Here is a 21,393-nt window from a genome sequence, read left to right on the forward strand (position 1 = left end):
AAGAGAAAAGCAGTCTGGATTCCTTCTCATCTAGGAGGGGCCTAGCAGCCAGAGAACTTAACAAAGTAAGACTTACCTTTAGACTTACAGTTGAATACATCTAATCTGATTTCACAGACACTTGTGTAAAAACATATCTCCCTATCTGCTTACAGCTGATGAAATTAGTTTACAAAGGAAAAAATACCTGTTTCACTTTGACACACACACAAATGGCATAAAATGAAAATGTTTGGCTTTGTTTAGATTTTACTAAAACATCTTCATTCACTGAAGACTTCCCTCTCCTAAAACACAGGAGACCCCGGTTCGATTCCCGGGTCGGGAAGGCCTGCTGGAGAAGGGATAGACTACCCACTTCAGTGTTCTTGGGCTTCCCTTGTGGCTCAGCTGGTAAAGAATCCGCCTGCAGTGCGGGAGATCTGGGTTCGATCCCTGGGTTGGGAAGATCCCCTGGAGAAGGGAAAGGCTACCCACTCCAGTATTCTGGCCTGGAGAATTCCATGGACTGTATAGGCCATGGGGTCACAAAGAGTCGGATATGACTGAGCAACTTTCACTTTCACTTTCCCTCACCTGACATCTTTAACTCAACTGTCATCATCAGTGACTTCAGTGCCCAGCCACAATCTGACTCTGACTCTACAAATAGGAATCACCTGATGAACTTTTAAACAACACTGACATCCAGATTCTATCCACAGAGATTATGACTCCATTAGATAGAGAGGACCCATTCACTGATATTTAAGAGTTCTCTAGCTGAATCTAATGTACAGTGAGGACTGAGAGCCCTAATTTATATCACTGATCCAAAATCTAACCACAAAGTTCTGTTAATCTCAACTCCAATAACCTTCACCCACTCTCATTCCTACCACCTACACTGAACTTCAGCACCCAGAACTGCTCCATTTTGGAAACTCTACATTCCAAAATATTGATTGCTTATTTTTCTGCCATACTTGGTCTTCAACCCCACAGAGACTTTCCTGTCCTTCAACCTCTCACTGCTTTCAATTCACTGTCTGTCTCACAGCCTTATTCCCTTTCGTAATAGGTCCATTCCACATAACATAGTACCTCTATAATTCTTACCTCCCTAGGTCCATCACTCATCTTGCAATCTTAAATCAATACGACTTGCTTTCGCTACTCCCAAATTGGTGCCCCTACAAAATTTAAGCTTATAGACCTTCAGCAGCGGTGTTTCTAAACATCTCTGGTCAGGAGAGCCCTACAATGGCTATGCCAAAACTTCAATCCTGGCCGCAATCTCCCTCTACCTCCTCCGCTTTCTCTTTTTTTTGAACGGTGCTCGACCATCTCTCAGGACCGACTGACCCATGGTCAACTGCTGCTCACACGCAACCCTTCTCCACTTCGGCCCTCCTACTCGTCGCGGTGTAGCGTCCGCGGGGTGGGGGCGGGGGGAGAGGGGACCCTCCCCCCCTTTCTCCCGCCTCCCGTCCCTCTCGCGCCTCTCCGACTGCCTGCCGGCGACGGCCGGGTACGGGCCCGACGCTCCAGCACCACGCATTTTCAGGGCTGGTTGATTCGGCAGGTGAGTTGTTACACACTCCTTAGCGGATTCCGCCTTCCATGGCCACCGTCCTGCTCCTCTTCCGCTTTCAACAAATCTTGCCACCTCTTACTTTAGATAAAAATAAAGGCCTCGACATATGAACTTTCTCAGATCCATTCTCACACAGACAACGGCCTTAACTAGAGATTAGAAGGTCCTACCCATCGGTCTTTTTTTGTTTAGACACCAAGTCATGTCCGACTCCCTGCAACCCCACAAGCCACAGCACGCCAGACCTCCCTGTCCCACACCATCTTCCAGAATTTGCCCAAGTTCATGTCCATCCAGCCATCTCACCCTCTGACACCCTCTTCTTTTTGCCCTCAATCTTCCCAGCAACAGGGACTTTTCCAAAGAGTCGTCTGTTCACATCAGGTGACCAAAATACTGGAGCTTCAGCTTCAGCATCAGTCCTTCCAATGAGTATTCAGGGTTGATTTCCTTTAAGATTGACTGCTTTGATCTCCATGATGTTCAAAGGACTTTTAGGAATCTTCTCCAGCACCACAGTTTAAAGGCATCAATTTTTTGGTGCTCTGCCTTCTTTATGATCCAGCTCTCACAACTATACATGACCACTGGGAAGGCCATAGACTTGACTATATGAACCTTTGTTGGCAGAATGATGTCTCTGCTTTTCAATGTACTGTCTAGGTTTGTCATAGCTTTCCTGCCAAGAAGCAACTGTCTTCTGATTTCATGGCTGCAGTCACCATCCGCAGTGATTTTAGAGCCCAAGAAGAGGAAATCTGTCACTGCTTCCACCTTTTCCCCTTCTATTTGCCATGAAATAATGGGTCCAGATGCCATGATCTTAGTTTCTTTAATATTTAGTTTTATTTTTTTTCACATATATTATTTTTATTTATATATATTTTTTTAAATTTTAAAATCTTTAATTCTTACATGCGTTCCCAAACATGAACCCCCCTCCCACCTCCCTCCCCATAACATCTCTCTGGGTCATCCCCATGCACCAGCCCCAAGCATGCTGTATCCTGCGTCAGACATAGACTGGCGATTCGTTTCTTACATGATAGTATACATGTTAGAATGCCATTCTCCCAAATCATCCCACCCTCTCCCTCTCCCTCTGAGTCCAAAAGTCCGTTATACACATCTGTGTCTTTTTTGCTGTCTTGCATACAGGGTCGTCATTGCCATCTTTCTAAATTCCATATATATGTGTTAGTATATTGTATTGGTGTTTTTCTTTCTGGCTTACTTCACTCTGTATAATTGGCTCCAGTTTCATCCATCTCATCAGAACTGATTCAAATGAATTCTTTTTAACGGCTGAGTAATACTCCATTGTGTATATGTACCACAGCTTTCTTATCCATTCATCTGCTGTTGGACATCTAGGTTGTTTCCATGTCCTGGTTATTATAAACAGTGCTGTGATGAATATTGGGGTACATGTGTCTCTTTCAATTCTGGTTTCCTCGGTGTGTATGCCCAGAAGTGGGATTGCTGGGTCATAAGGTAGTTCTATTTGCAATTTTTTAAGGAATCTCCACACTGTTCTCCATAGTGGCTGTACTAGTTTGCATTCCCACCAACAGTGTAGGAGGGTTCCCTTTTCTCCACACCATCTCCAGCATTTATTGCTTGCAGATTTTTCGATCGCAGCCATTCTGACTGGTGTGAAGTGGTACCTCATTATGGTTTTGATTTGCATTTCTCTAATAATGAGTGATGTTGAGCATCTTTTCATGCATTCGTTAGCCATCCGTATGTCTTCTTTGGAGAAATGTCTATTTAGTTCTTTGGCCCATTTTTTGATTGGGTCGTTTATTTTTCTGGAATTGAGCTGCATAAGTTGCTTGTATATTTTTGAGATTAGTTGTTTGTCAGTTGCTTCATTTGCTAATATTTAGTTTTAAGCCAGCTTTCTCACTCTCCTCCTTCACCCTCATCAGGAGGTTCTTTAGTTCCTCTTTGCTTTCTGCCATTGGAGTGGTATCATCTGCATATCTGAAGTTGTTGATATTTCTCCTGCCTATCTTGATTTCAGCTTGTAATTCATCCAGCCTGACATTTCTCCTGATGTGCTCAGCATATAGGTTAAACAAACATGGTGACAACAGACAGCTCTTTTGTGCTCCTTTCTAAACCCTAAACCAATCAGTTGTTCCACACCAGGTTCTAACTGTTGCTTCTTGAACCCATGTGCAGGTTTCTCAGTAGACAGGTAAGATCATCTGGTATTTCCATCTCCTTAAGAGCTTTCCACAGTTTGTTATGATCCACAAATCAAAGGCTTTAGTGTAGTCAATGAAGCAGAGGTAGATGTTTTTCTTGAATCCCTTGCTTTCTCCATGATCCAGCAAACGTTGGCAATTTGATCTCTGGTTCCTTTGCCTTTTCCCTTGTGGCTCAGCTGGCAAAGAATCTGCTTGCAAATGCAGGAGACCTGGTTTCGATCCCTGGGTTGGGAAGATCCCCTGGAGAAAGGAAAGGCTACCCACTCCAGTATTTCGGCCTGGAGAACTCCATGGACTGTACAGTCCATGGGGTCACAAAGAGCTGGACACAACTGAGTGACTTTCACTTTCCTCTGCCTTTTCTAAACACAACTTGGACATCTGGAAGTTCATGGTTTGTGTAACACTGAAGCCTAGCATGCAAGATTTTAAGGATGAACTTACTAGCATGGGAGATGAGTGCAGCTATCCGATGGTTTGAACATTCTTTAGTACTGCCCTGCTTGGGAACTGAAATGAAGATTGACCTTCTCCAGTCCTGTGGCCACTGCTGGGTCTTCCAGATTTGCTGACATATTCAAGTTATGACACTAATAAACTGACTCCTGTCTTAAAATTCACTCCTCCCATCTTATTTAAACCAGCTTCTTTGCTTAGCAGTAGCCTCTGGGCAGGTCTCGTGGCTTTCAATTTTAACAGCTCTTTAAGCCAACTCCCACTGCAGTGTGTTCTATCACTAAAATATTCATAGCATGTACACACAATGCAGAATAGTGTCATAAAGGTTTTATATTGTAACTTTCTCCATGATTTTATCATGATTATTTCCCACTGTTATATGAAACTGTATTTCCACATAAAAATTTCTGTCTACATTTTAAGGCTCTACTAAGCTCTATAAATGTTATACTATTCAACACGTAAAATTGTTTTGAAGATTATAAATTTATACCTCACTTATTGTAAGCAGGCACTAGCTAAATAGATAATCACAATAAATTATCATTTAAAGTAAGTCATCTTCTCTCTAAATATACCTTACTTTATAATCTGAAGCCATGTAAATGTGTTACAGAAGCTTTCATAGCGGCTCAGCAGTAGAGACTCAGTATTTCTGCCTGGCAAATCCCACAGACTAAGAAGCTGGTGAGCTTCATTCCATGGGGTCACAAAGAGTCGCACATGACTCAGTGACTAAAAACAAATGTGTTACATTAAAAAAAATCTAACTAGAAAAGAAAAAAAAACAAAGTAAAACAAACCCAATGATATATATTCAGTTAATGGCATAACCACACAGAAAACCCTAGAAAGTATCCCAAATTTCTAATAGGATATATCCATAGGAGAGTAAGGGACCTAAAAAACAATTGTTTTTTAAAAAATAATTTGTACCTTTTCCCATCACTGCATTAGTCCTACATTTTGTTTATCACTTGTTTGTTCTAGGTAAACTATAAAATAATTTTATCAAGCTGAAAATATTTTTGAGATATTTATTAGAAACATCAAGTCTATAAGTTAACCTGGAAAAAATGACATTTGGTAATAATTAAATCTGCCCCTTCTGAAATATGGTAGGCCTCTTCATTTTTTTCCACCTTAAATCACTTTAGATCAACCCCAATGTAAGCTGTAACCTAGAAGAAATGACAATCATGAAGGTGATATCACCCACCTAAGAGGGTTAGAGGATTTACTTATAGAAGTAAAAAACAACTAACATATAAACAAATACTTGTGCCTTTTGATGGTATATAATGAATTCATAATATACTCATATACCATCACAATGAGCCCAATCCCCCTAAGCAAAAGTTTAAGATTCACCACTTCTTGACCTTTCCCAGATCCTCCCTTGGATCTCTGCGGAGGATTTTGAGGAGAGAGAGAGAGAGAACATACACTATTCAATACACATGAGTGCCTACTATGTGCCAGGTTATAAACACAGTGCTGGGAATAAAAAGCAAAACAGCAAGCTCCTTGAGCAAAGAAGAGGACTGGCTCAAATTACTAACTCCCAGAGCAACAAAGAGAAAAGCAGCAGAAGAGCACGCCAGAAACTGCCTGCCTGTCCCTGAGTTGCCGCTTGCCGAAATACTTCCTTGTTAACTGATGGTCTGAGTTTTATCAAACCTTGAATTTTCTTCACAAATTACAATCAATACAAGCCCTCCCTTTTAGAAATTTAAATAAGAAATATAAACTATAGATTCTCTACACAAACAAAATGTTACCTTTTATTTTCAAACTTTTGACTTTTAAAAGCTTGATCTATCTGCATTTCAGCTAGCTTTGATGGAAAATTCACTTGGACACTAGGTTTTGAATTATTCTAATGTAAGAACAACTTACACTGGGGTGACTTCGAGGAGGTACTCTTTCTCTTGGGAGTCTTTCATAGTCATATCGTCCCTCAGACCACATTTCATCTCCTCTGTAAGCCACTAAAGAATAAAAAAAGAAACCAGAGAATAATGGGTTTTAGGTTACTAGGAAATAAGTAAGAAAAGGAAAAGGTAAGTTATTACATTCTGATCCAAATATTTTCTAGAGACACTTAAGGGGAATAAATGTAAGTGATCAAAAGGAATTACAATTCTTCAAAAATAATTTTGAAATTTTCTTTAAAAAATAATGTAGTAAAAAGTCCCACCTTTCTTCAATTTCCAAGGTCATGAAAAGCTTCAAAGACCATATTCCCATCAACTATGGGAAGATTCATATGACCACAAGTTTTCCATTCTCATAGAGTAAAAATCAGAAAAGATTCATTTTAATGAGTAGTATGAGAGACTGATCAGCAAAGCTGAATGATGTATACAACTGCAGCTTCATCTTTTCTACATCCTTAAGAGTTTACTGTCTCTCTGTACATCCAATGAAGTGGTTTTACCTGGAAAAAATACTAAGTAAACAATCCTGTAAAAACACACTCAACAAACCCTGAAAGAAACCACTCTTGATTTTTTTCAATCCTATAATCTCATTTTAATGCCAAGGCACCTTTGTAAAATTTGCAATTAAAAGTTTTGCCAGCATTCTTCACATGTGGGATGCAAAGAGAGACTCCTACTTTGACAGAGAGCTGACACATTCTGGGTAGAGAGCTAATGCAGTATGATACAGAGTCCTCATAAAAGAGCATCTGTGAACAAGTTAGCAATGCAAACAAGAGAAAAGATGAGAACAGGGTGCAGGAAACAGCCCATAAGTCATTTACATAAAGCGCTTATGCTATAGTTGAGGAGTTGGCAAATGTTTCTGTAAAGGACCAGACAAATATTTTTGGCACTGCAGGTAACAGGTCTATGTTACAACTGCTCAATTCTGCTATTTTATAACATGAAAGCAGTCACAAGCAATATGTATAAATGTATGGGTGTGGCCATGCTCCAAAAACATTCTATCTACAAAAACAGGCAGGTAGCCCCAGAGAGATGACAAATGTTTAACAGGATAGAACTGAAAGAGGGTAAAGTACTCATGGAGCAGTACAGCCGTATAGTGAACCATCCTGATGAGTAGACAGATGATCTTGAGCAAGAAGCAAAAATGGGACAGGTACCAAGTTAGGGCCTTTTAGTACACGGAAAACAAGGCAACAAGTCCACATGCGTAGTCCACAGATCTGTGAAGAAGAAAAATATTTCAAAGACACAGATCAAGAGATTTTTGGTGGGGTTCTTTATGATGGAATACTAAGGGGGAGAAAAAAGAATGAACATCCTGTTTTGGCAGCACAGAACTGTAATATTCTAGGTTAGTTTAGGCTAAGGGAAAAATAAAGGCTGGAAGATGAGAGCAATATTTTTTAACACTATCATAGTAATATCAACCTTAATTTTCTCTTAAAAAAACAAAACTATATTGTGTTCTAATGCAAACAGACCAAATAAAATTAACTAACCAAAGGTGTCAGGGGAAATCTTAAGTTATAAATTAGCTTTTACTATTATGGATAAATTCGGAGAAGGCAATGGCACCCCACTCCAGTACTCTTGCCTGGAAAATTCCATGGATGGAGGAGCCTGAAGGCTGCAGTCCATGGGGTCGCCGAGGGTCGGACACAACTGAGTGACTTCGATTTTACTTTTCACTTTCACTTTTCACTTTCATGCACTGGAAAAGGAAATGGCGACCCACTCCAGCGTTCTTGCCTGGAGAATCCCAGGGACAGGGGAGCCTGGTGGGCTGCCGTCTATGGGGTTGCACAGAGTCGGACACGACTGAAGTGACTTAGCAGCATTATGGATAAATTAACCTGAATTCCAACTCTATAATCAGACATTATTAACAATGTTATTTCAAAGTAAACAGTCTTTCAGGTAGAAGAATTGATGGAAGCTTAAAAGGAACTGTCAACATTACTTCTCCTCTCCAACCTTTACTGAATCCAGGTTTCAGTAAAAAAGTTTCAATCTAAACAATGAGTTAGGTTTTATCCTACTTAAGTAATAGTATACAGCAACTGAAATCAAACCACAGGGGGCAAAAAAAAAAAACCCCAACCACCCTAAAGAAAAACAGATATATGACACAGTTCATAAAAAAAAGAGCAATGCAATTGCTCAATCTTTTGAAAAGATGCAAAATAAGATGAAGACTAAAACTTTAATGGTGCAAAGCTCTGCAAAATCTAACTGTTTTGATGAAAGTAAGAAAAGTGAAAGTCACTCAGTGGTGTCCAACTCTTTGTGACCCCATGTTTTACACGGTCCATGGAATTCTCCAGATCAGAATATTGGAGTGGGCAGCCATTCCCTTCTCCCAGGCATCAAACCCAGGTCTCCCGTGTTGCAGGTGGATTCTTTACCAGCTGCGCCACCCAGGAAACCCAAGAATACTGGAGTGGGTAGCCGTTCCCTTCTCCAGCGGCTCTTTTGGACCCAGGAATCAAACCGGTGTCTCCTGCACTGCAGGCAGATTCTTTACCAGTTGAGTTACCAGGGAACCCCAAGGTAAGGAAAGCAACATTCATACATTAATGAAATATAATTTGGAACAGATTGGAAACAATTTGACAGTACCTATTAAAAATGTTAAATACACATACGCTTTGACCTGGCAATTCCCATCTACGTATATTTGTATGTGTGCATGGCAATGACTGAAAGCCACCTAAAATATCCCTCAGGAGGGTACAGATTAAATGAAATATTATCCATTCACATAAAGTAATTCTATGCAAACCATGTCAAGGAAAAGTAATATCATATATAACAATATAGAAAGACTGTCAAGAAACACTGCTAAGTAAAAAAAAGCAAAGGGGAGACATGTAGAGTATGCAGACACCTTGGAAGTAAAAAAGCAGGATAGGAATACACACATGCTTCTGCATAGACTACTCCTGGGAGTATAAGCAAGAGAACGTAACCGCGCCTGCCTCTGGGGAAAATGAGACGGCTGAAGTATAGGAGGGTAGATATTTTCACTGCATGTTTTACACACCTTATTATTATAAAAACAGATAATTGTTTTTAAGTGTCCTGAAAATCATTCAATAAATAAAACATGTTAAGTGATGGCAAAAATTATGAATATAAATTAATGAACTAAAGGAGAACATAAGGATTAAAGTAAGATTAGGTAACTAATGAGAAAGAAAAACTACAAGAGCTCTAAAGAAATACTATATAGTTTAACAAGATGCAATACTAAATTACTGAAATCTACTGGCTTCTCATACCAACAAAAACGTATGAATAATTACTATTCTACTTACTTGAGTCCTTTCAGGAATCAAATTTAAAGTTGTCAACAATTTCCTGTAGGTGGGGGGGAATACAGACGTAAGGATCTGTGTCTGTACATACCAATGGAGAAATATAATTAAGCTTTCATTCATTTGTACAAGCTCTTAAAATAAAAAATTATGTGCCTTAATAAGCAAAACTCCCTTCAAACACACCTTTGAAAACAGAATATATTATTTTGACCACCAGAGGCCACTCAAGTTTCATGAGAACAACAACATTTTGTTGTCAAGAAGATTTTTAGTCTAATTTTGCCAACTGAGAGGTGGACAGGGTATCTCTCTTATCCTTTCTCTGAAAGGACTGCACTAGATGCTGAAGGTCATTTTCACCTAGAAAACTAGCTTTAAAGCATCTCACATATTGAAAGAAAATCTGACATCTTTTTAGTCTGAAAAACCCTACATTTTTATATTGGTAATAAATGATCCCGTCTTCAAAAGTAATCCCAGTATCAAACCAATAATCATCAGCTCATCAAAAAACACTCAATTTATTAGGTGTAAATTCAAAGGAAAACTTTTAATGATTTTCCTTCAAAATATACAGAGTACACTGAGCAACCTTACATAAAATGAAAAAAAGAAGAAAAAAGGTATGTATGACTCATGATGAAATTTGCAAATATCTCAAATATTCTTAACTTTTAAAAAACAGTAACTAACTCTACTCAAGGCTCTAGCTCTACCTACCACTTTGCATGAAATTCAAAGGACAGAGGAGTGGCTCACCTAATTTCCGTACAAAACTTTTGAGAAGTGCCTCACTCGCTGAGTGAAGATATAAGACTGTATTTACAGTCTTAAATTTATAGGTCACTCTTGATCTAGTTCCCTTTTATTGCCTGGCAGTTTGGAAGACAAAGAACAAAAATTTTATTGCAGTTACCTCACAGTATTTCTACTTTAATCAATCAATCCACAACTTACAGAAGCTAAGGGAAAAAAGCAGCAAAGAAAGTGAAAGTAATTAACTTTTATAAAGCCCAATAAATGGAAATAAAGCAGCTAGAACAAAGCAAAAATTAAGAAACATAATCACACAGAAAGTCCAAATAGCACTATCTAGAATATACATCATCAAGAGACACGAGACCAGTTAAATTCATTTGTGGAAGAGCTAAGTGTAAAGAAATGAACCACAGAGTTAAAATCCAGAGACAGGAAACAAACTTAAATAAAAGCAAATTTATTAGCTCGGGAGTTACTGTTAACAGGTATGTTATTTCACTTTGGGGAGATGGAAGAGCCCTGGGTGGTGGTATGGTTGCATAACAACGTGATGAACCTAATACCACCAAATCCTATGCGCAAATGGCGAAAATGGAAAATTTTATGTATATTTTATCACAATTTTGTAAAAAACTTTAACATGAATTTATCCAGCATCAAACTCTCAACTGAATTTGCTGAATATATCTTCTGTAAGGCATCAAACTGTATTCTGAACTTAATTTCTACTAGAAACAAACAGCATCCACAAAACAGCTAGATACTACACTACTATTACCAAAACTTCAACTCCTACTTAAATCTATGACAATTTCGCATATTTGACTCCATACCTAATGATGCCCCAATATTCACCTTATCAGGAGCTATAAAAATCACATTTCAAGTAAAACTATTTGGTAAATAAAGTAAATTCTTTTTACTTTAAAAAGGTGACATTTTTTAAAGACCTTAATTTAAATTTCAGTTACTGTAATTATAGGAATAATATTATAAAAGGAAATCAGTTTCCTTCACAAATAAAAATACATATTTAATTGTCTATATCACTGTGATTAAATATAAACATTAGGCTATAAAGCAATCTCTTATAATCAATTATTTCACTTTTTAAAGTTATTTCTTACTAGTGAATACACCAAAATATTAATATTTTTAGTGAATATGCAGCTATTTAGCTTTTAAACATTCTCTCCCCATACCTATTGCTTTTATAAAACAGCAATAACAAAATATAATCTTTATTATCTGAATTACTATGTATTTTCAGAATAAGTGTATAAAATAGTAGAGCACAAGATAGTGGTGAAATTAAATAGAGCTTGGTGTAGCAAAATAATTAGCATCCATTAGTAGAAAACACCCCTTTCATTCTTAAGAAACCTATATAAGTGGGAAACATAGAAATATAAATAGACAACTCCATATGCAACCATGTACTGTTAGTAAAACAAAACAGAAGACATAGTTTGATGATTACCTGCAAAAGAAAGGGAAAAAACAATGGGCTGTAAAGAAAATGGACTTTAAGCTAGATTTTAAAATAACAGAAAAGGGAAAAGGTATTAGAGCAGGAGGATATGATGAAGTTAGTGTAGGGCAATGAGGGAAGAATATGCTAGTATCATCTTGAATTCAAAGAGTTAGTGTGTAATTTTTGAAGCATTTAAGAATTAAGTGATGAGCACAGCAATCTTCAGAACAGAGGCACATGTTTATGACATTACCCAGATTTAGGCTATTGACCTCTTCTGTAATTGAAGCTCATCAGCTAAATTAAACCAAGGAGCTTAGACTCCCAGCAAAGTGAAGTGATGATGTTTATTTACCTGTCATCACTTCACTAACCTCCACCCATTAGAGGAGTATCAGAAGTACTCTAGTAAAGTTCTCTAATCCAACACCACATGAAAATTGAAGAATACAACAGAAAAATGGAAGGACCCTCTACGTCACAATTAGGCAGAGAACAGAATTAGACTTCAGTGTGGAAAATATAGGCTTCATAAGTTTGCTAATAACCAATACTCCCTTTCATGGATCACAGCCTTGTCATGGAGAAAGGGCTTCTGTAACTCAACAAAGATATGAGCCACACCATGCAGGGCCACCCAAAATGGACGGGTCAAGTGAAGAGTTCTGACAAAATATGGCCCACTGGAGGAGGGAATGGCAAATCACTCCAGTAATCTTGTTGCGAGAACCATATGAACAGCACAAAAAGGCAAAAAGATGAGACACCGAAAGAAGAGCCCCCCAGAAAGGAAGGTGTCCAACACAGAGACGAGCAGAGGGCAGTTACTAATAGCTCCAGAAAGAATGAAGCTGCTGGGCCAAAGTGAAAACAATGCTCAGCTGGGATGTGTTTGGTGGTGAAAATAATGTCCGATGCTGTAAAGAAGAATACTGCATGGGAACTTGGAATGTTAGGTCCATGAGTCAAGGTAAATTGGATGTGGTTAAGAAGGAGATGGCAAAGAGATGGCAAGTGTGAACATCAACATCCTGTGGAATCAGTAAACTAAAATGGACAGGAATGGGTAAATTTAATTCAGATGACCATTATATCTACTGCTGTGAGCAAGAATCCCTTTACAAGAAATGGAGTAGCCCTCATGGTTCACAAGAGAGTCGGGAATGCAATACTTGAGTACAATCTCAAAAATGACCAAATGAGCTCAGTTCATTTCCAAGGCAAACCATTCAGTATCACAGTAATCCAAGCCTATTCCCCAACCAGTAATGCTAAAGAAGCTGAGGTTGAATGGTTCTGTGAAGACCTACAAGACCTTCTAGAACTAACACCAAAAAGTGATGTTAGTTCTTTTCATCATAGGGGATGGAATGCAAAAGTAGGAAGTCAAGAGATCCTGGAGTAACAGGCAAATTTGGCCTTGTAGTACAAAACGGAGCAGGGCAAAGTCTAACAGAATTTTGTCAAGAGGACACACTGATCAAGCAAGCACCCTTTTCCAACAACATAAGAGATGACTTTACACATGGGTATCACCAATGGTCAATATCAAAATCAGATTATATTCTTTGCAGCTGAAGATGGAGAAGCTCTATACAGCCAGCAAAAACAAGACCTGGAGCTGACTGTGGCTCCGATCATGAGCTCCTTACTGCAAAATTCAGGCTTAAATTGAAAAAACTAGGGAAAACCACTAGGCCATTCAGGTATGACCTAAATCAAATCCCTTATGATTATACATTGGAGTTGACGAATATATTCAAGGGATTAGATGAGGTATACAGAGTGCCTGAAAAACTGTGGACAGAGGTTCATAACACTGTATAGGAGCCAGTGACCAAAACCATTCCAAAGAAAAAGAAATGCAAGAAGGCAAAGTGGTTGTCTGAGGAGGCTTTACAAAATAGCTGAGGAAAGAAAAGAAGCGAAAGCAGGGAGAAAGGGAAAGATATACCCAACTGAATTGATATGTATGGATGTGAGAGTTGGACTGTGAAGAAAGCTGAGCACCGAAGAATTGATGCTTTTGAACTGTGGTGTTGGAGAAGACTCTTGAGAGTCCCTTGGACTGCAAGGAGATCCAACCAGTCCATTCTGAAGGAGATCAGCCCTGGGATTTCTTTGGAAGGAATGATGCTAAAGCTGAAACTCCAGTACTTTGGCCACCTCATGCAAAGAGTTGACTCATTGGAAAAGACGATGCTGGGAGGGATTGGGGGCGGGAGGAGAAGGGGACGACAGAGGATGAGATGGCTGGATGGCAGCACCGGCTCGATGGACATGAGTCTGAGTGAACTCCGGGAGTTGGTGATGGACAGGGAGGCCTGGCATGCTGCAATTCATGGAGTCACAAAAAGTCAGACACGACTGAGCGACTGAACTGAACTGAACTGAGAATACTAAGGAGAGGAGGACTTCTTCAATGAACAATGCAAAAAAACAGAGGAAAACAGCAGAATAGCAGACTAGAGATCTCTTCAAGAAAACTAGAGATGTCAAGGGACTATTTCATGCAAGGATGGGCACAATAGACAACAGAAACAGTAAGGATCTAACAGAGGCAGAAGAGCTTAAGAAGAGATGGCAAGAATACACAGAAGAACTATGCAAAAAAGATCTTAATGAAACATATAATCATGATGGTGTGCTCACTGACCTAGAGCCAGACTCCTGGAGTGTGGAGTCAAGTGGCCCTTAGGAAGTATTACCATGAACAAAGCTAGTGGATATGATGGAATCCCATCAGAGCAATTTAAAATACTAAATGATAATGCTGTTGAAGTGCTGCACTCAATAATGTCAGCAAATTTGGAAACTCAGCAGTGGCCACAGGACTGGAAAAGGTCAGTTTTCATTCCAATCTCAAAGTAGGGCAGTGCCAAGTGTTCAAACTACTGCACGACTGCACTCATTTTCCATGCTAGTAAGGTGATGCTCAAAGTCCTTCAAGCTAGGCTTCAATAGTATGTGTACCAGGAACTTCCAGATGTACAAGATGGGTTTAGAAAAGGCAGAGGAACCAGAGATCAAATTGCCTACATGCACTGAATCATAGGAAAAGCAAGAGAATTCCAGAAAAACATCTACCTCTGATTCACTGACTACACTAAAGCCTTTGACTGTGTGGACTGCAATTTTCCAATTGTGGAAAATTCTTAAAGAGATGGGAATACCTGACCATCTTGTCTCCTGAGAAACCTACATACAAGTGGGTCAGAAGCAACAGTAGAGCCTTACATGGAACAACTGACTCGTTCAAAACTGGGAAAGAAGTACTTCAAGACTGTATATTGTCACCCAGCTTATTTAACTTATATGCAAAGTACATCATGCAAAATGCCAGGCTGGATGAGTCACAAGCTGGAATCAAAATTGACAGGAGAAATATTAACAACTTCAGATATGTAGATGATACCACTCTGATGGAAGAAAGCAAAGAGGAACTAATGAGCCTCTTGATGAAAATGAAAGAGAAGAGTGAAAAAGTTGGCTTAAAACTCAACTTTCAGAAAATTAAGATTATGGCATCCAGTCCCATCACTTTATGGCAAATAGATGGGGAAACAATGGAAACAGTGGCAGATTTATTTTCCTGGGCTCAAAGATAACTGCAGATGGAGACTACAGCCATGAAATTAGATGTTTGCTCCTTGGAAGGAAACCTATAACAAATCTAGACAGTGTATTAAAAAGCAAAGACATCATTTCATCGACAAAGGTCCATACAGTCAAAGCTATGGTTTTTCCAATAGTCATGTACAGATATGAGAGCTGGACCATAAAGAATGCTGAGTGCAATATCCTCCTGTCAAACTATTTATGCTTTGATTCCACAGGTAAGGCATTAGAGAAAGATCTCTCTAGTCAACTTCCAGTATTAAATACACTCAGGATAAATAGCTTTCCTTCCTTCCCCAATGCATTCCTTTCACTCTTTATATTCATTCAATAACTGATTTGATAGCAAACCACAGTGAGCAATTAGGTAACATTTCAGGCCTTTCCACTAGCAATTCCCCACCCAGAATGCTTTTCTCCAGGTATTTGCATGGTTAACCCTCAATGTCACTTCCAAAGTCGTCTTAATGTCATTTTTCTACCAGATTCCCCTAATTTTGCTATTTTTTTCTCATAGCACTAATCAGCTAAGATACTAGATAACTCTGATCTACATTACTGGTTCCTTGCTACTAGGAATATGAACTACATGATCTACATTGTTAATTTATTAAAATTAAGCACCTAGAACAATCCATACAATGTATGTGTTCAGTATCCATGGAAAATATCTGTTAATGCTGGTAACATGCCCTCTTTAGATAAATGACTCCCACATCCCCACTTCCTTTCAAGAGGATATCTCACAGCACCTCCAATTCAGTATGCCTTCACACTACTCAGAAACTTGCTTCATCTCCTGTCTTCCCTATTTTGGTCAGTGACACCATATCGGATAACCAAAGGCCCAAATCAGAAACCTGAGTCACACAAGAACCAAAATTTATCATATCTCAGTTAACTAAAGCCAATTATTTCTATCACCTCAATATATAAGGCACATGTCTCCACTCCCCTATCCCAGCAATCAATGTCTTTGTTCATATCCTTTTAATCTAGTCATTGGACCCTCCAACAGTAAAACATTGGTCTCCTTGCTTCTGATGTCACCTCCTACACCCAACAACTATAGCAAGAGTGTTCTCATAAGACAGCTAGTTTAAAAATCTCTCAGTGACTCTCCCATTTCCTAAGAATGAAGTCTCCGCCTAAACTTGAAAAAGGCTTATTTTTGACTTTTCTCTTATCTCTCCAGTTTCACCTACCAATTCCCAGACAGTCTCCAGAACCTCCAGACACACCAAACTACATTTTGTTCTGCAAGTATGCCACTATTTCTCATCACCCTATCATGGCAACCTTTCTCCTGCCTAGAGTATCTTTCTTCAACTTATCTGCCTTAACTCTCGACTCCTCCTGCAGGATTCAGCTAAAATGTAAGATTTTCTTATATTCTCCAGAAAGAGTGACGTTTCTTCTTCAGGCCTCTTAAAGCACCCTACTATATTAGTACTATATAACATCATATTCAATTTACTTTCCTTCCTCTCCTCCCTCCCAAACTAAACACCACTGCAAAGGCAATGACTGTGTACCTCTCTTACTTCTGTTGTTTAGCAGAGTAAAGGTACTTATTAAATATAGGCCAAATAAACATATTATTCATATGACCACTATATGAGCTATTCTGGAGAACCTAAATATTGGTTTTTACCTTTTGGTTATTCAGAAAACTTCCAATGAGCACTATTAGATTATGAGTCTTATCACACTTCTCCTGACACTAATGCCACTTCATTTTTGAGCAAATGGTACCAATGAGAATCCTTTAGCTCCAGCACCTAAAGCAGTGATTCTCAACCCTGTCTTCACGTGAGGATCATCTAGAGAGCTTCAAAAAATACTAATACTTAGATCTTATTCTCCAAAATCCCTATATAGTTGCCTGGGACATTTTTTTTTTAAATCTTAAACTTATTTCACCTTAGGATGTGATCCATTGATGTTACAGCAAGGTAAACATATTCCTGATATTCTAAATTAAAATAAGTTTTTAATTGTTGGCCTGAGCCTAAAAATTACATAATACTATTTCTACTTGAAAATGTTTAAAATTCCAGACATCTGAAACAAAAATAAATTTTAGAATATAAAGTGTATGAGGAAAATAAAAACACTGGATGTAAACTAAAATGGTCAAAGCAAAGAATCCACAGAAATTAATCACTGTTCAGTGCTCAGAGATAAATACAGGCAATGGCAGTTTTAAAAAGCCAAGAAAATTCAAATATAATCAAATATGAAGTGAAGCGAAGTGAAGTCACTCAGTCGTGTCCGACTCTTTGCGACCTCATGGACTGTAGCCTATCAGGCTCCTCTGTCCATGGGATTTTCCAGGCAAGAGTGCTGGAGTGGATTGCCATTTCTTTCTCCAGGCGATCTTCCCAACCCAGGAACTGAACCTGGGTCTCCTGCATTGCAGGCAGACGCTTTACCATCTGAGCCACCAGGGAAGCTATAATCAAATATAAGATCACTTAAATGCGGATGAGCAACAATAAATGGTAGAATCCAAGAAAACAGAATGGAAATGTGCCTAAGAAAGATACAAATGATGAGGCAGAAGATTCGCTTTGCAAAGGAGCAGAAATGAGCCTGCTTAGGTACTTAACAAGCTTTCATTTCCTCCCCTGAAGAAGATATTATCCCTCCCGTTCCAGAAAAAAACACAGAGGCTCTGAAAAGCTCAAATCTCAGAGGCTTAGGGAGACTAGAATCAGACTCAGGCCTGCTGCTGCTAAGTCACTTCAGTCGTATCCAACTCTGTGCAACCCCGTAGACGGGGGCCCACTGTCTCTGGGATTCTCCAGGCAAGAACACTGGAGTGGGCTGCCATTTCCTTCTCCAATGCATGAAAGTGAAAAGCAAAAGTGAAGTCGCTCAGTCGTGCCCGACTCTTAGCGACCCCATGGACTGTAGCCTACCAGGCTCCTCTGTCCATGGGATTTTCCAGGCAAGAGTACTGGAGTGGGGTGCCATTGCCTTCTCCGCAGACTCAGGCCTATATGACTTTAAAAGTGAAGCCTTTTCCACCATATCGCATTGCTTCACAGAGCAAACAGGCAAGGGCAGAGAGAACAAATTCAAAGGCATTAAATGGCACAACAAAGCAAAAAACTAGAGGAGGAGCTCCCTGCAGGCTTTTAAACCTAGAAACAAAGTGAGAGGAAAATGTCATTCCAGAAGATTAACCTCAAACTACACAGGTGGACTGAAGGTGAAGAAGCTAGAAGAAAGAAGATCACTGCTTGCTTCATAATGAACATCAGAACTGAGTACTGTTAAAGTGCTGCATTCTCTACTAGTGCCACGTTACCTGACTTTCCACTGTTTTAAGAAAACTTCTTTAAGTATTAAATACTTAGTAGTAGCTTCTTGGGAGAAGGCAATGGCACCCCACTCCAGCACTCTTGCCTGGAAAATCCCATGGACGTAGGAGCCTGGTGGGCCGCAGTCCATGCGGTCGATAAGCGTCGGACTCGACTGAGCGACTTCCCTTTCACTTTTCACTTTCATGCATTGGAGAAGGAAATGGCAGCCCACTTCAGTGTTCTTGCCTGGAGAATCCCAGGGACGGGGGAGCCTCATGGGCTGCCGTCTATGGGGTCACAGAGTTGGACACAACTGAAGCGACTTAGCAGCAGCAGCAGCAGTAGCTTCTTGACTGTTCATCGTAAGTGAACAAGTAACGGAAATTAACAGGCAAAATTATCAGATGTTTGACTGAGTATAATATTTTCAAATCTAAACCTCATTTCACATATGGATAAAGGTTACAGTCTTAACTGGCCAGGCTCCTTCCTGTCTTTTACCCTCCATTCCCTGCTTATGACAGACACTCAATTAACCATGCTAAAATTCATAGCTGAAGTCTCCCTGAAAAAGAACCCTAAGAGTTTATTAGTTAACTGTAACAAATCCAAACGTCTCTGCCCTTCATATGCCCCCTTTCTGTTATTTCACCTAACCTCCTGTTCTCTCCATGCCTTCCTCCTCACCGCGTCACAAAGTAATGAACACGGCCCTAGAGTTAGAACACTACCCTAGAGGAAGAACACTTACTTCTCCAACTGGAATACTTCTTTTCGTTCTCTTACTCAATTTCCAAACATCCATCAAGGCCCAGTTCAAGATCTGTTATTCTCCAGAAAGCCCATTCCTGAACCCTACAACACTTAAAACAGATTCCAAACCAATGACTAAGAAGCCACATGTGACCTGTTTGGCCCAGGTTTCTTTTTTCTTAATAAAACATTATTCCATTGACCACATCTACAAACTAGGAGATAGCCTCTTTAAGAAACTGTATTTCCAACTTTCCTTGAAAAGAACTGGGCGCTCTGGCAACACTGGGAGCACACAGTCACATAGCCAAAGCAGCTGTAGCTGAGAAGCAGCTGATGCCTTTTGAAAGATTTTTACATTTTAAAATCAGAAGATGACATCAACTACCTGAATTCTGAGACTCTATCTGCAGCAACTGCAATGATTCAAGAAATTCTTGACTGCCTATTAGGCACTAGAGTTATAAATGTAAACAAGACAGTTCCTCCTAGGAGCTAAAGCCTAGCATAGTAGCAACGACAAAGAGGTAAGCAATCAGGATGCATCTGATAAATGCTACTAAAAGGCAAGTAGAGAGCACTTAGCACATGGCAAGGGTACTTAACTCTGTCTGTGGGAGGTTAGGAATACCATGCAGAGAAAGTGACTAAAACTGAGATTTTTTAGCAGCTGTAGGAATAAACCAGAAAGGGGTAGGCTTGGGATAAGGAAAATCAAATGTCTCAGAGAAAAAAAGAACTTTGCAAAGACACTGACAGAAGATAAAAGCATTAGAAATGGAAATAAGTTGAATATGTCTAGAGCCATGAAAGAAAGTGTTAGTTGCTCAGTCGACTTTTTGTGACCCCATGGACTGTAGCCCTCCAGGTCCCTCTGTCCATGGGATTTTCCAGGCAAGAATACTGGAGTGAGTTGTCATTTCCTTCTCCAGTGTATATTCCCGACCCAGGGATCGAACCCAGTTCTCCCACATTGCAGGCAGATTTTTTACTGCCTAAGCCAGGGAAGCAAGAGCCATGATCCACCCATAAATGCAGGGGTCGGAGAAAGGGCTCAACTGACATGACTGGAGAGAAAAAACAAGTATTAGAGTCAAGAGATTTAAGGTAATTTCCATAAAGAGGTTGAATCTGTAAAAGAGTTTGTTAAGCACAGCAGGTTTCAGAGAACACAGCTCCTGTTTTGAGGGGTGAAATGTGGGAAGAAAAGGAGGGAGAAGCAGTGATAGCCTAAAGGGAGAGGGAGCCAGCACAAAGCAGCACGGGGATGAGGGTGTAGCATAGAAGAACAAAAGGGCTTACATCTCAGGCGGTAACCAAGGATTAACAGGGATGTGAAGCATGGCAGTTTTGGCTGGCCACAAGTTTGCCAAAAGAATTAGTCCCAGCGGTCCCCTGGCGGACACAGAGGCCTTCAGGCGTCTCAAAATTCTGCTGCGCCCTGGCTGGATTGCACTTCCGTCTCTCTAGAAGACATCAGCTTCGACCTGGGTCGTGCAGGCTCCACGAGAGGCTCTGAGTTCCGGGCTGCTGGCACGCAGGCTCCCAGGAATGGCTAGAGGGCTGGTCTGCGTGTGCCGGTGGGTAGAAGTATAAACTACCCTGCATTATTTTCTGATGTTTCTGTAGGAATGATGGGCCTGTTTACAGCCACTTAGAGAAAAAGCAGTGTTTGCCCATTACAGATTTATAGGGAGAAAAAAGGTGCCAGGAAGTTTTACAGTTGTCCATACCAATACTCAGGATGAGTCCTCGTGTGAATTCGAGTGTCCCCAAATTGACCTTGTCTCGCCAACAAGACTGAGGGATCCTCCAGAAAAAGGCCGCTTTACACTTTTTTGTAACTCCTGAAGTGCCTATAACCAAACTGGGCACGTCGAACACATTCAGTAAATTTATCGACTTACTAACTGACCTGGGGTCACCGATGCCACCTAGCTCAGCCCTCTTTT

The 21,393-nt window shown here is 39.9% G+C and overlaps 1 protein-coding gene across 43 annotated transcripts in view; it reads right to left on the bottom strand.

Annotated features, from left to right (window-relative positions):
* Positions 1 to 21,393, bottom strand: part of PPHLN1 (periphilin 1) — a 169,325-nt gene that overhangs the window by 147,436 nt on the left and 496 nt on the right. For 12 of the 43 annotated variants that reach the window (XM_069584552.2, XM_069584558.2, XM_070292308.1 and 9 more), the window contains exons 2-3: positions 9,524 to 9,566; positions 6,151 to 6,242 (exon numbers count right to left, since the gene is read on the bottom strand). In XM_069584552.2, coding sequence (XP_069440653.1) covers positions 6,151 to 6,242; position 9,524 — 93 coding nt within the window. In that variant the 5' untranslated portion in view covers positions 9,525 to 9,566. Of the gene's footprint in view, positions 1 to 6,150; positions 6,243 to 6,451; positions 6,541 to 9,523; positions 9,567 to 10,285; positions 10,399 to 20,743; positions 21,309 to 21,393 lie in introns of those variants that run through there. The other 31 variants (XM_069584575.1, XM_069584570.1, XM_069584554.1 and 28 more) reach the window with 7 other exon arrangements.

This window comes from Ovis canadensis, chromosome 3, assembly GCF_042477335.2.
Source record: "Ovis canadensis isolate MfBH-ARS-UI-01 breed Bighorn chromosome 3, ARS-UI_OviCan_v2, whole genome shotgun sequence".
NCBI lineage: Eukaryota > Metazoa > Chordata > Mammalia > Artiodactyla > Bovidae > Ovis > Ovis canadensis.